The 14,707-nt window shown below is 45.1% G+C and overlaps 1 protein-coding gene across 6 annotated transcripts in view; it reads left to right on the top strand.

Moving 5' to 3' along the window:
* Positions 1-449: 449 nt before the first annotated feature.
* TNS3 (tensin 3) overlaps positions 450-14,707 on the top strand; it is a 247,229-nt gene continuing 232,971 nt past the window's right edge. For 5 of the 6 annotated variants that reach the window (XM_068152599.1, XM_068152601.1, XM_068152597.1 and 2 more), the window contains exon 1: positions 672-828. In XM_068152599.1, the coding sequence (XP_068008700.1) occupies positions 733-828 (96 nt within the window). In that variant the 5' untranslated portion in view covers positions 672-732. Of the gene's footprint in view, positions 829-14,707 lie in introns of all 6 variants that reach the window. The other variant, XM_068152603.1, reaches the window with a different exon arrangement.

Raw genomic sequence — 14,707 nt, 5'->3', positions numbered from 1 at the left:
TTGTAGGGAATAGAAAATGTCTCTGGCCAAGAGAGAAGAAGAATCCCTGTCTTTGGACTCACAGTGCATCAGCCGGTGGCCCTGCCCGCCCCCAGCCGTGTGCACACTTTTGCGGGCAGAGTTCTTGTTAGAAACTGGAGGGAATTCATTATTGTACCCAGGCAGGCAGATTACACAAAGCAGCAGGAAATTCCTGCAGGTTCTCCCATTCTGACACTGTTTTCAAAGTAACTCTTAGTGTCAACTTGAAATACTCCTTTTTCTCTCTCAAGTAATTTGGGTATGATAAACTTGCTTTGGCGACAGACTGCTGGAAAGCGCTTTTCTCCCGCACACAGCTGCGCACCCTCCGAGGCGGACTGTTTGGCCGGTTCCTAGTTTCGTTGTTACTATATCCATACTGCTCGTTGATCTTAAAACCCTCCCACCAGGACAGGGAAGGCGAAGTTTCCCCAGCTTCAGATAGAGCTTTCGGCACCGGCTCTCTGATTTGTTGTCCCGGCCCCGGAGGGGGCACGGTGTGGTCAGTTCGGGAGTCCGGTAACAAAAGGGGACGCAGAAGAGAGGAGCTCGGAGAGCGGCTGGCAGCCCGGGGGAGCTCAGACTGCTTGTGGAAGCTCAGCAGCGGCCGCGCAGGAGCGAGGGGCCCATGGCTGCGGGCGGCGGGTGAGGGGCGGGCGGAAGGCAGAGTGCCCGGCCGCATCGGAGGCGAGGAGCGGCCCGGGGTGTCCCATGGGCGGCCGGGCCAGCCTTGCGTGTCGCAGGAGGGAGCTGCATCCCCCGTCCTGCCGCCGCTCTGCGCAAGAGGAGGCCGAGACGATGGTTCAGGTACGCGGGATGTGCTCCCCACGCCGAGGGGGCTGCAGCACGGGTTTCGGCATTGCCGGGGCCGCGGACACCCCCGCCGGGCTCCAGGGGCGGGCCGCTGGGCGAGGGACGGCTGCGCCGGGCGCCGGGAGCATCTCTGGGGCGGGCCCGGGCCGCGGGGCGCCGGTGGGAGGTTGGCGGGGCAAGCCGGGGTTCAGCGGGGCTCGGTTCGGCAGGGTCCGCTTGCCTCTGCAGCGGTGAGGAGAACGGAGGCGCAGGTACACCGGGCCCGCCACGACTCCTGTCCGGAGGCTTCCCGGCGCCCGGGCTGAGCCCGGCGCAGCCCAGCTCGGCTCCGGGCCACGTATGCGACAGCGGCGGCGGCTGAGCAGAGGCACTGAGCCCGTCCTGCTGCCTGGTGAGCCCGGCCGTGGCTGCCAGGATGTGGATATTCCTTTTTAGAATCACAGAACCATAGAATCGTTTGGGTTGGAAAAAACCTTTGAGATGATCGAGTCCAACCAGTATCTAACTCTACCAAGGCTGAACCATGCCACTCGGCACATCTCTACATTTGAACACGAACCTATATCATCTAAATGGCTTTTGGGAGGCAGTCAAGGAAAATAAATGTCCAAAAATGGGAATGGGTTGATAACCCTGAAGTATTCATAGCAGCTTTCGTGGTGTGAGTTTGATCAGCTTTAGGTAATTTGGTTTTAACTCTATTTCATCTCAGTGCTAGCTTCTCTTTGACTTTCTGACTGTAGATAAAACCAGAGGAACTGCCAAAATCGTAGCTTCTCACCACAGCTGTGAATAGGAAGCAGCAGAAAGCTCTGTGGAGTGCTAGCTGTGAGTTCAGCGCCATGCAGCACATTCCAAGGGCTCACTCAAGCATCTCCATTTCTGGTTTGCAAAGCAAACCTCTGGACCTTTGAAGTTTTAGGCACTTCCTTCTGGGTTACCTCGAAAAGCTCAACAGATCTGAACTAATTTTAAGCATATGTTTAAATGTCTGTCCTGATGTGGGTTTGGCATGCTACAGCAGTCTCCCTCCCCTTGTGCATGCCGAAGTGAGCATTCTCTTTCACTTCAAATCCCTTCTGAAAACATACCATTTCTGCTGAAACCTTTTAGGATTACTTTTCCCAGAAATTAATGAATAATATACCTCACAAGTAGTAAACTCTGTATGTATGCATTAAGTAATTTCAACTGGTTTCAAGATCCTTTTGACCATCTCGTGTGCACTCTATCTGTGAAACTATCTCCATCACGCTTATGTCTAACATTTCAAACCAGGCAGCTTCAAATAACCATTTTATTATAAAAAGCTGCCAAGGAAATATCTGAGTGTGTGTTTTCCTGCCAGAATTGCCTTCCTCTGTGATGTAAGATGGCCAGCATTCAGTTGTAGACAAGTGACTCATTTAAAGGGCTATATTTTTTTTTCTTTCTCTCAGAGTAAGAAGGAGTTTTATTCCATTTGAAAGCATATACAATGATCTCCAGTGATCCCTTGCCAAAGAAGCATTAGCCTATGACCTTAGGCACAATATTAAACCTGAAAATCATAATGTTACAATGGAAAGAGAAATTACTAATAAAGTTTACTTTATTTTTTGTTTGTTTGTTTCTTCCCCAGGGATTGATAGCATCATTTTTTGAGTACCTCTTAGCTCCAGTGTCTTGAGTCCAATTTTAGAATCTTAATGGAGCGTGCTCCTACTAATTGGTCATTGTGCAGGGATTCATTGAACACCAGGACCACAGTTCTACTGGGTGTTCTTAGAATCATAGAATTGTTTTGGCTGAACCCATTAGAGACGATCAAGTCCAACCATTATCTAACCCTACCAAGTCTGGTGCTAAACCATGTCCATCAGCACCACATCTCTGCCTGTTTTTAACAACTTCAGGGATGGTGACTTTACCACCTCCCTGGGCAGCCTGTTACCAATGCCTGACCACTCTTACAGGAAAGGCATTTTTCCTAATAACCAACCTAAACTTCCTCTGGCACAAATTCAGTCCATATCCTCTTGTTCTGTCACCTGATACTAGGGAGAAGAGACCAACCCCCTACCTTGCTCTAACCTCCTTTCAGGAGTTGTAGAGAGCAATGAGGTCTCCCCCTAACCTTGTTTTCTCCAGACTGAACAACCCCAGTTCCCTCAGCTGCTCCTCACCAGACCTGTTCTCCAAACCCTTCACCAGCTTTGTTGCCCTTTTCTGGACCAGCTCCACCACCTACCTTTTGGTAGTGAGAGCTACAAAACTGAACTCAGCACTCAAGGTCTGGCCTCACCAGTGCTGAGTCCAGCAGGACAGTCACTTCCGTGGTCAGACTGACCGCACTATTGCTGATCCAGACCAGGATGCTGTTGGTCTTCTTGGCCATCTGAGCACACTGCTGGCTCACGTCCATCCAGCTGTTAATCCACACTCCCAGGTCATTCTGTGCTTTACAGCAGCTCTTCCTGTGTGCATGGGGTGGTTGTGATCCAGGTGCAGGACTCAGCACTTGGCCTTGTAGAATCTCATACAACTGGCCTGAGCTCATCAATTCAGCCTGTCCAGGTCCCTCTGTAGACCCTTTCTACTCTCAAGCAGATCAACACTCCCTCCCAACATCTGCAAAATTAGTGAGTGCACACTTGATCCCCTCATCCAGATCATGACACCAGGTTCAGCATTAATCTGCTGTCTGTTCTTGCTTATTCCCTCATCACTCCTGCAGCTGAAGGGATAGAGGAGGTCGCTTCACTACTTGTGTTCCTGTACAGAAAAAAGTTCTTACCTCCCACACTCAACAGTTGTCCCAAGGCTCTGAAGTCTCTTCTTATTCATCTTGAAACACATTAAGAGCTTGTTCCACACTACATTACTTAGGGAGAAAACCCCATGCCTTGTTCTCCTTTTCATGCCCACGCTTTTATTATTAAGACTTAGTTAGGGATGGGTGACCCTATTTCTCAGAAACTGATGTGGTACCTGTTCACAATGACAGTTTTGCCCTAGCACAATTTGGTTACTCCTTTGTGGCTGCCTGGGGCTGCTGATTTGCTACTCAGAGGACTCTTCAGCTAATTAATGTTAGTATTGGTTAGCAGACAGGGAGAAGGTAGCAGCAAGTAACAAGAGAGAGAAATCTAGTAACTCGTTTACTTAGCACTGGCTTGTAGGGATGCAGAGGGACTCCTGAGGCAAAGCAGAACTTCACCAATTTCATACCAAGTTCCATGAAATGGATGGTCTGCATTCCTCTCTTATTCCGTATTGGGATAAAGAATTTCTTCTCTGAAACCAATTGCAGTTCATCAATTTGAAGTTAGTTTGAGTGATAGGGGAAGCTGGGCCAGTAATTCTCAAAATACTGATTGTAGAAAGTTCAAATGCTGGAGCAGTTTATGATGCTGGCATAGGCTCCAATTTTATGCTGCTGTTATGGAGCAGCAAACATGTGGGCAGGATGTATTAACATCAGCGAGTTCTTTTTACATCTGGAACATGAAAAAAGACGTAACAAGCAACACCTTAAAATATGAGCTTTCTGTATTGCTGGGTTTCTATTGATCTTTCTCTTTCAGCAGGAAGAGATAAAATTATGCAATAGGCCATCTGAAATTCTACTATGAATAATCACAATATTAGACACTGCCTCAGAGTATGCAAAAAGGTCAACACAAAGGTGAGGGGAAAGAGCATAAATTTGAGTCTAGGGAGGTGTTTTACAGAGTGAGGGGGCTTGCTTGTTTTGTATTTTCAAGAGGAGGGGTAGATTTTTCTAGCACAATTACACTAGACAATTATTTTCCTCTTGGAATTGATGGAATTAAGCTTACTTGAAATTGATACTAATATTACAGGTTTGCACTTTTGTTGTTGTTGTTGTTGGGTTTTATGTTGGGTTTTTTGTTTGGTTGGTTGATTTTTTGTAGGCCTTGTCCAGGGGTGGTTTGTCAGCTTTCTGTGGGGCTATTATGACAGTGACTGTTGAATTCCCTGTTCAGTCTTGACTGGAATTAAGACTGAATGCAAGCCCCAGCCCTGGCGCAGTTTCTGTAGGGAATCCTTCCTGATCATATCCTAAAGCAACCTGAAAGCTTATTATTTCAATACTTAATTTTTACCACATCTTTAAATTCCTTGCCCTTTGTCTATAATACTGTAAGAGAAGTCAAGCTCCTGGAATGATCCTTAGTGAGGTCAAACTTCTAGAAGGAGCAAATCTCAGCACTGGTTAGGCCACACCTTGAGTACTGTGTCCAGTTCTGGGCCCCTCAGTTTAGGAAAGATGTTGACTTGCTGGAACGTGTCCAGAGAAGAGCAACAAAGCTGGGGAGGGGTTTGGAGCACAAGTCCTATGAGGACAGACTGAGGGAGCTGGGGTTACTTAGCCTGGAGAAGAGGAGGCTCAGGAGAGACCTTATTGCTGTCTACAACTACCTGAAGGGAGGTTGTAGCCAGGTGTGCCTTGGTCTCTTCTCCCAGGCAACCAGCACCAGAACAAGAGGACACAGTCTCAAGCTGCACCAGGGGAGGTTTAGGCTGGATGTTAGGAAGAAGTTCTTCATAGAAAGAGTGCTTGGCCATTGGAATGTGCTGCCCAGGGAGGTGGTGTAGTCACCATCACTGGAGGTGTTTAGGAAGAGACTGGATGGGGTGCTTGATGCCATGGTTTAGTTGATTAGGTAGTGTTGGATGATAGGTTGGACTCGATGTTCTCAAAGGTCTTTTCCAACCTGGTTAATTCTTTCTATTCTATTCTATTCTATTCTATTCTATTCTATTCTATTCTATTCTAATTCTTGGGATATTTTTAATTTTTTTTTTTTTTAACTTAGAAGCTGAGTGTGGGAGGTAAGAACTTTTTTCTGTACAGTTTCTGATAATTTCAGTTCAAAGACTGGTGGTTTTTCTTTGTTTTATAAAAAACAGCTGTGTTTTGCATTGCTGATACTCTCTTGGGAAAAGATAAAGGTTTATCAGTCCTACTCTTCTATCAGGAAGCAAAAAAGCAATAGTGAAAAACTGAAGTGCAAAGTAAATAATGTAACTTTCTCAGAATTACTCAGCAGATACAGGTTTCTTGATCTTCAGTGTGAAGCTTTTCCACTGAAGCATGCAACTTTTAAAGTAAAGTTTTAAAGAAGTTCTTCACAGAAAGAGTGATTGGCCATTGGAATGGGCTGCCCAGGGAGGTGGTGGAGTCACCATCAGTGGAGGTGTTTAGGAGGAGACTTGATGGGGCACTTGGTGCCATGGTTTAGTTGATTAAATAGTGTTGGATGATAGGTTGGATTCGATGATCTCAAAGGTCTCTTTCAACCTGGTTAATTCTATTCTATTCTATTCTATTCTATTCTATTCTATTCTATTCTATTCTATTCTATTCTATTCTATTCTATTCTATTCTATTCTGTTCTGTTCTGTTCTGTTCTTTTCTTCTCTATACAGTAGACATCCATATTATATCTTGGTATCTCTGAGTGAAAGCCTGCAGATGTAGGGGTGCTACTCTACATCAGAGATCAGTCACCAGCATTACAAAATCCATAAGCTCTCTGTGTGAGTATTTTGCCTTTGGCTTTGACGACGTATTTATACAGATGGAAAGAATAGGAAGAAAATTAATTCTTCCAGGAAGAAAGATTTAAAAGGGTTTTTGGGTTGAGTACTAAGCAATAGCAGCACTGAGCCAAAATGCCCACAAGCTCAGAAGGTTTCAGCATAATTTTCTTGTATTGTCATATGTGACTGGAAAGTTAGAATAAAGCAACTAGAATTCTTATGAGTAAGCTTTTAATTTATTTATTTTTTAATTTTTTTTTGCCACTGCTAGGTCCTCTGTAGCCCAGCTGATGAGTGTAGCCAGTAGGGGCATTGGTAGTGAAAACCTATTTGAGAAGCTGATGAATCCCTGTGGGCTGATGACCCTTCGTTTAATAAATGTGTTCTTTCATCTGATAAACAGATTCTGGAGAAAAGTGGCATCATGTTTTTTTATCATATGTAGATGGGAAATCCCTTGGGCTATGTATCCTATTCCCCCTTCATTAGGATTATTTAACCAGCCAGGTTATTTCACAGAATCACAGAATGCCACATTGGAAGGGTCCCCCAGGATCAGCTGGTCTAACTTCATTATGTAGTAGTCCAGTTGAAATGAGATGGCCCAGCATCCTGTCAAGTAAGTCTTAACACTGTCCATTATGGAGCCTTCTTCTGGGAGATGATTCCAGTGTCCAACTGGCCTCTCATCATTCTCATGGACACTTTCCAGCCTGTCTGCATCTGTTTTGTACAGTGGGGATCAAAACTGTGTGCAGTGCTCCAGGTATGGGCTGAACAGCACTGAGTGGGACATCATTATGTGTATTGATGTTACTTAGTATGTAAGAATCTTGGGGAAAGCAGAAGCTAGCCTAATGGAGACTGCATAGTGGTATGCAACTGGAGTTAATTTCAAGTTCTTGAGCAAAATGTCTGGTTCCTTAAATGCAAGTTGTGTGTTGTATTTTTAATGAGCAAAGAAAATAAAAAAATCTTTTAAAAAACCTCAAGCAATAATAGCTGTTGTATCAATTAGATCCCAAAGAGTCTCAGGCTGGTGAAGTACACTGAAACATAATGGCTGTTTCTGGAAAGAATTCTATCTTAGAATCATAGAATTGTTATGGTTGGAAGAGACCTCAAAGATCATCTAGTTCCAACACCCCTGCCATGGGCAGGGACACCTCACACTAGATCAGGTTGCTCAGAGCCACATCCAGCCTGGCCTTACAAGCCTCCAGGGATGGGGCTTCTACCACCTCCCTGGGCAACCTGTTCCAGTGCCTCACCACCCTCATGGTGAAGAACTTCTTCCTATCATCCAATCTGAATCTATCCATTTCTATTTTTTTTTTCCATTCCCCCTAGTCCTATCACTACCTGACATCCCAAAAGTCCCTCACTGGCTTTCTTGTAGCCCCCTTAAGATATTTCACTTCAGTATCCTAACTTCTGTCTGACAGCTGTGATATGTTCTGTGGGGAAATGGACTGGATGGTTTTCAGTCATTTTAATCCAGTTTCATAGTGGTTTTAGCAAGAGGGAAGTAAAGATTTTTTTTTCTTTAAAGAAAAATAAATGCAGCTTTGAAACTTAATAATTTCTTGAGGAAACTGATAAGCAAGGAAGGATTTAAAACATTTTTTCCTTCCAGAAGGATATTAAGAGAATAGTAGGAAAGAGAAAGTTACTCAAATGGCTCAGGTACCATTCCTTAAGAGGAAGAAATTTCCCATGAAACTTCCTAAGAAAACAATCTTTTTAGAGTTTTCCAATTACTTTGACTACTTCTGTTGCTTTATAATTTCAGAATTGTTTATTCCTACAGACTATGAAAATAAAATTGTATTACTGTAAAAGAAAATTCATTGTAGGTTCTGAATTTTCTGTTTTTAAAATCTAAATAGGGAAGTGAGGGAAATAAGGCTATCCAGAAAACTAACAGAATAAACATCTCAGAGAACAGAGAGGGAGAAATGGATATGTTGACAGTAAGTACAATCTGCTTCAAATCTGGGTGGTTAAAACCAAGGAGGTTAAATCCTGTTTCAGTCACCTCACCATTCTATGAAGTTGTTTCTTTGCACAGATGGTTCTGATCACAATTCCGTCACTGATATGCATTGTTCAATCATCCAAACCAATGATTAAATTATCATCGTTGTTACTCAAAACATGTGAGTTCTTTTATGATATGTGGAATATGATATGTGAGTTCTTTTATGATATGCCCAGGGAGGTGGTTGAGTCGCCGTCCCTAGAGGTGTTCAAGAGGAGATTGAACGTGGCGCTTGGTGCCATGGTCTAGTCATGGGGTCTGTGTTGATAGGTTGGACTCAATGATCCTTGAGGTCCTTTCCAACCTAAGTTATACTGTGATACTGTGATACTGTGAATAAGAGTCATGCTCCTTTTCTTATTTCTCCTTCATTCCAGCTGGTCCTTCTTCCTGATCTCGGGGCTGATGCAGGTTCCATGGCCATCCAACAGCAGAGAGAGCTGGTGCTGATTTTTATAAATGCTTGGGTAGAACTGGTACCTGAGGAGTCCCAGCCTCTCACATGAACAAGTAAAATGTTAGCAGCATCCAGCAGTATCAAGCTGTGCCAGGGAAAGTTTAGGCTCGAGGTGAGGAGAAAGTTCTTCACAGAGAGAGTTGTTAGCCATTGGAATGGTCTGCTAGGGAGGTGGTGGAGTCACCATCCCTGGAAGAGTTCAAGAGGGAATTGGACATGGCACTTGGTGCCACGGTTTAGTAGTCATGAGGTCTTGGGTGACAAGTTGGACTTGATGATCTTTGAGGTCTTTTGCAAACTTACTGATTCTATGATCCTATCTCCCTTTTTCCTCCAGGCTGCCTCTACTCATATAAGAGGTTGAGGCATCATCATGAGTCTGCCATGGTTGAATGTGTACATGGCTCTAGCAGCAGGTTTCTTCATTCAACAAAACACTTGAACAAAAAGCAATTTCTTAAGCCTATTCATAGGCAATGAAATACTTACAGGTTCATGTGATCTCAACATCTCCAGATACTGAAAATTAATATTAAATATGGCCTTAGATATTTTACTGAATTAAAGTTTAAGAATGTTTGATGCCCGGTGACCCACATATGGTGCTGGTCGTAATGAATTTGCCCTTCCTCCTCAACGTAACAGCAGTTATTGCAATGCCCTCTTATATTTTCCTCTGAAGAGATGGCTGCTTGATATTTTTCCCTTTGTTTTGTTGCATCCTCTCAGATACCCTTACATAAGCAGCTTTCTTGCCCACTGCCCACCTTTTCCCTCTAATGTGAGTACACAGATCACTTGATGCTTGTGTTTGAAACTGTACTTGCAATGTATGCTGGGGCTTATTTTGACTTGTTTAACCCTGATATTTCTGATAGTACTTTAACATGCTTAGTTGTTTATGAATAATACTGGTTCTGTTTTACATACCTGCAGCTGTTGAATTGGAGTCTTATTGCTCTTGCAGCAACAAGACTTTCAGTGCTGAACACAGCTGCTAGTGGATCTTTTACAGCATTACTGGTAAACAGATAAATAAGGCATGAGAATCCTGATTCAGTCTCATACAATGAGATGATGACTGCTTGAAAACCCCAGGCAAGTGGAGATACCTCTTACCCAGGAAATAGTTGATACAGGATATAGTGCTGTGGCAGTTAAAATATAAATACCCTCCAGAAAATTAAACTTAGGTTGCAGGGAGCATTTTCATCTTTAGCACGGGTTGTAGTTAACAATATTCTTCATGTTAACCTTCCTATGAGTGAGCTGGGCTGGGGAGACATTTGTGGGAGCGACTGAGAGAGGAAAAGGAGATTTAAATTAGAAGCCAATTAACAGCTTGTAAGGAGCTCAGTAAGCTCATATGCTGTACTCTTGCTTCATTTATGTGAATTCCCACTATCTAAGTTTGACCATTAGGAGAGAGGCTATGGAATATAGTACATGACAAGACTGAGTTAGAACAGCTGGATGCGGCAGCTACTTTTGTGTTGTGAATTCATTTTATGTGACCTGCCACTCTCTGTAATTGATCACTTCTGGGAAAAGCTCCAAACATTAAGTGGCCTTCTCTTAAAAGCAGATGAGAAGACAGCAGTCCTCTAACTTTTTGTTTCTTTTCTCTTTCCATCCTGGTCTGTTTAAAGTACATACAGAGACAAAGTAAGTAGGATTAGATTTTCCATCTATACAGGATTTTGCTATGCTGGCTGAAGAAAACACAGTGAGAGTGTAAAAAGAAAGCATGTGCCCAGTACTGAGTGTTCGATGGATGTTAGTCAGTGCATGGATTGCTGTCTTAGTTTCTGCCCTCTGTAGCTTATTACAAGATGGTGGGAAAAGGAGTTTAACTCTATGACAACTGAAGGCACTGCAACATACTGTTTGGTCGCTTACCCATTTAGGACCTGAATAATGGTTTTGTCCTCAGACAAAAAGCATTAAAGTAGTCCAGGATTTCTTGCTTTTGTTGTCTAGTCTTCTGTACTTCCTCTGCCCTAGTATTTCACCAATTTCTGAGTCAGAAATTATTATTCTGCCTAACTGGTGCTCCTTTTTCTTGGAGAATTACTATGGAATTTGTTTATGAAATCTTGTTTTCTTGTTCAGTGACCTACCAGTTATAAGATCAGGTGGAAGCTTGACTTAGAAGGCATAGTGTAAATTTTACCACCATCAAAGGACAGCAAGAATAAATGTGAGAGTCACCAGAAATGTACATGTACACTGTTGTGCTTTATGTCTGAAACAATTAATTAGAACTTCTTTTTGACACCTATTCAGATGATCATTGGTAATACCTCTATTTTCAAAATTAATAGTATATACAAAAAACCCACCTTGTGTGTAATGTCCTGGAGCTTCTTTTTCAAATGAGGCAAACTAAGCCCCTCAGTTTAAGAAGGACATTGATACACTTGAACATGTCCAGAGAAGGGCCACAAGGCTGGTGAGAGGCCTCAAGCACAAGCCCTCTGAGGAGAGGCTGAGGGAGTTGGGATTGTTTAGCCTGGAGAAGAGGAGGCTCATGGGTGACCTCATTGCCCTCTACAGCTACCTGAAAGGTGGTTGTAGCCAGGTGGGGGTTGGTCTCTTCTCCCAGGCAACTAGCACCAGAACAAGGGGACACAGTCTCAAGCTGCACCAGGGGAAGTTTAGACTCGAGGTGAGGAGGAAGTTCTTCACCGAGTCACTGGTCATTGGAATGGGCTGCCCAGGGAGGTGGTGGAGTCACCATCCCTGGGGGTGTTCAAGAGGAGATTGGAGTTGGCACTTGGTGCCATGGTCTAGTCATGAGGTCTGTGGTTACAGGTTGGACTTGATGATCCTCGAGGTCTCTTCCAACCTTGGTGATACTGTGATACTGTGACTTCCCTGCTCCTGCTGGCCACGCTGTTCCTGATACAGGCCACGATGCCACTGGCCTTCTTGGCCACCTGGGCACACTGCTGGCTCCTGTTCAGCCTACTATCAACCAGTACCCCCAGGTCCCTTTCTGCCTGGCTGCTCTCCAGCCACTCAGCACTACAGCCTGTAGCACTGCATAGGGTTGTTGTGGCCAATGTGTAGAACCTGGCACTTAGATGTGTTAAACCTCATGCTATTGGACTCTGCCCATCTGTCCAGTCTGTCAAGGTCCCTCTGCAAAGCTCCCCTACCCTCTAACAGATCAATACCTACTCCCAACTTGATTTCATCTGCAAACTTACTGATGATGGACTCAATACCCTCATCCAGATCATTGATAGAGATATTAAAGAGCATGGGGCCCAGCACTGATCCCTGGGGGACACCACTAGTGACTGGCTGCCAGCTGGATGTGGCACCACCTCTCCCTGGGCTCGGCCCTCCAACCAGTTCCTAACCCAGATGTATCAGCAATCACAAATAACACAGATGTGAAGCATTTTAGAGAGTCAACTGCCAGTATTGTTCATCAGAGCTGTGCCACTTCTAGGGAGAAAAAAATGAAATAAATGAGAATTTAGAATTTAGAATAAACCAGGTTGGAAGAGACCTTCAAGATCACCGTGTCCAACCCATCAACCAATCCAACGCACCTAAACAACAAAACCATTGCACCAAGCACCCCATCAAGTCTCCTCCTGAGCACCTCCAATGATGGTGACTCCACCACCTCCCCAGGTAGCACATTCCAATGGGCAATCACTCTCTCTGTATAGAACTTCTTCCTAACATCCAACCTAAACCTCCCCTGGTGCAGCCTGAGACTGTGTCCTCTTGTTCTGTAACTGTGTAGTGGTTTGAGCCTTAACTGAGAGTTAAAAGCTCAAATGGGGAAAAGGCTGAGAATCTCTTCCCCACTTCCCCCCCACCTCCTCCCTCCAAACAGGGAGAGGAGGGAAAAAAAAAGGTAAGGAGCAAACCCACTAAGCAACAATCTGGAGTCAGCTTGGAAGTAGAGAGGCAAGTAATTTTTTTTTCTTCTATATATATATATATATATATATATAGCAATAACAGGGAAAAAAAGGTTCACAAGGGCAAGGAACAAAAATGGATGGGAGGGGGATAGAAAAAAAGAATAATACAAAACCAGTCTGTCTCTGAGGAGGCGCAGAGGCAGCAGGGAGAAGGATCAGGTCTGGCCACGTGGCTGAGGATCAGGAGAGCAGCTGCAGTAGCTCTCATCCAGCAGAGGCAGGAGCCAAAAAGGAGAATCCAACAGCTATGAGGTCCTGCTTTTTTATACCCTTGCTGGGCAGGGAGGGGGAAGTGGAACAGACTCAGCTTTCCTAGGGGGGAGACGCCCTTCAGGGAGTGTAAAGTACCCGCAAGCCCTCCACCCTGCTTTCTTCTTTTGTTTTCAGAAAAAGGTGTTAACCCACCACAAACTGGCTGCCTGGGAGAAGAGGCCAACATCCGCCTGTCTACAACCTCCCTTCAGGTAGTTGTAGAGAGCAATAAGGTCACCCCTGAGTCTCCTCCTCTCCAGGCTAAGCAACCCCAGCTCTCTCAGTCTCTCCTCATAGGGCTTGTGTTCCAAACCTCTTACCAACTTCGTTGCCCTTCTCTGGACTCATTCCAGCAAGTCAACATCCTTCCTAAACTGAGGGGCCCAGAACTGGACACAGTACTCAAGGTGCGGCCTAGCCAGTGCAGTGTACAGGGGCAGAATGACCTCCCTGCTCCTTCTGGCCACACTGTTCCTGATGCAGGCCAGGATGCCATTGGCCCTCTTGGCTGCCTGGGCACATTGCAGGCTCACGTTCAGCCTACCATCGACCAGTACCCCCAGGTCCCTTTCTGCCTGGCCGCTCTCCAGCCACTCTGACCCCAGCCTGTAGCTCTGCATGGGGTTGTTATGGTCAATGTGCAGAACCCGGCACTTGGATGTGTTAAATCTCATGCCGTTGGATTCTGCCCATCTGTCCAACCTGTCAAGGTCTCTCTGCAGAGCCTTTCTACCCTCCAGCAGATCAACTCCTGCCCCCAGCTTGGTGTCGCCCGCAAATTTACTGATGATGGACTCAATGCCCTCATCCAGATCATCAATAAAGATGTTAAAGAGCACAGGGCCCAGCACTGATCCCTGGGGTACACCACTAGTGTGGTGCCAGCTGGATGTGGCACCACTCTCTGGGCTCGGCCCTCCATCCAGTTCCTAACCCATCGCAGTGTGCTCCCGTCCAAGCCATGGGCTGACAGCTTGGCCAGGAGTTTGCTATGGGGGACAGTGTCAAAGTCCAGGTAGACTACATCCACAGGCCTCCCCACATCCACCAGTCGGGTGAGTAGGCACTATCCTTCATTCCTGGCCTGTTTCATTTTATAATACATACATAAAACTAAAGGAAGAAGTCTTTTTAGCTAAGTTTATCTCAAAGTCTATGAGATTTTTGCTTATTACCAACCATCCAGTAGATTTTGTTGTAAGGACTCATACTAAACCTGAAGGGCTTGCAACGGCAAGGGTGATTGTTTCAACTCATGATGGTTAGGAGGTGATTCAGTCTGGTGTTTCTGAACTGGCTTTCAAAAACAGAGTTCATTCCCGAATCTCATGTGATGACCAGCTTTGATCATGCCTTGCTCCCTGACAATGCTGCTGTTAATCCTCAGATTTGTCATGCTGCTGTACTTAGTTTGTAGATATTCCCACTGGCCCTGGTCCAGCAGGTCATGGAAGTTACTCCCTCTCTGGGGAACGGCCAACCCCTCTTTCATCCCAGTGTTTTCTGGCTTCCAACTCAGCCAGCTGGTAATGTAAGGAGAGCTGACAAGATAATTACTGGTTTCTAAAACCCTTTTGGACCCTGTGGGCTTTAAGAAAAGTTACTTGTGTCCCAGATCCCCTTTGA

This window comes from Melanerpes formicivorus, unplaced genomic scaffold (genome assembly GCF_026170545.1).
Source record: "Melanerpes formicivorus ecotype bairdi unplaced genomic scaffold, bMelFor1.0.p_v2 SCAF_24, whole genome shotgun sequence".
NCBI classification, from domain to species: Eukaryota; Metazoa; Chordata; class Aves; order Piciformes; family Picidae; genus Melanerpes; species Melanerpes formicivorus.
Note: the sequence above shows the minus strand (reverse complement) of the source record. Positions and strands in the feature narration are given on the sequence as shown.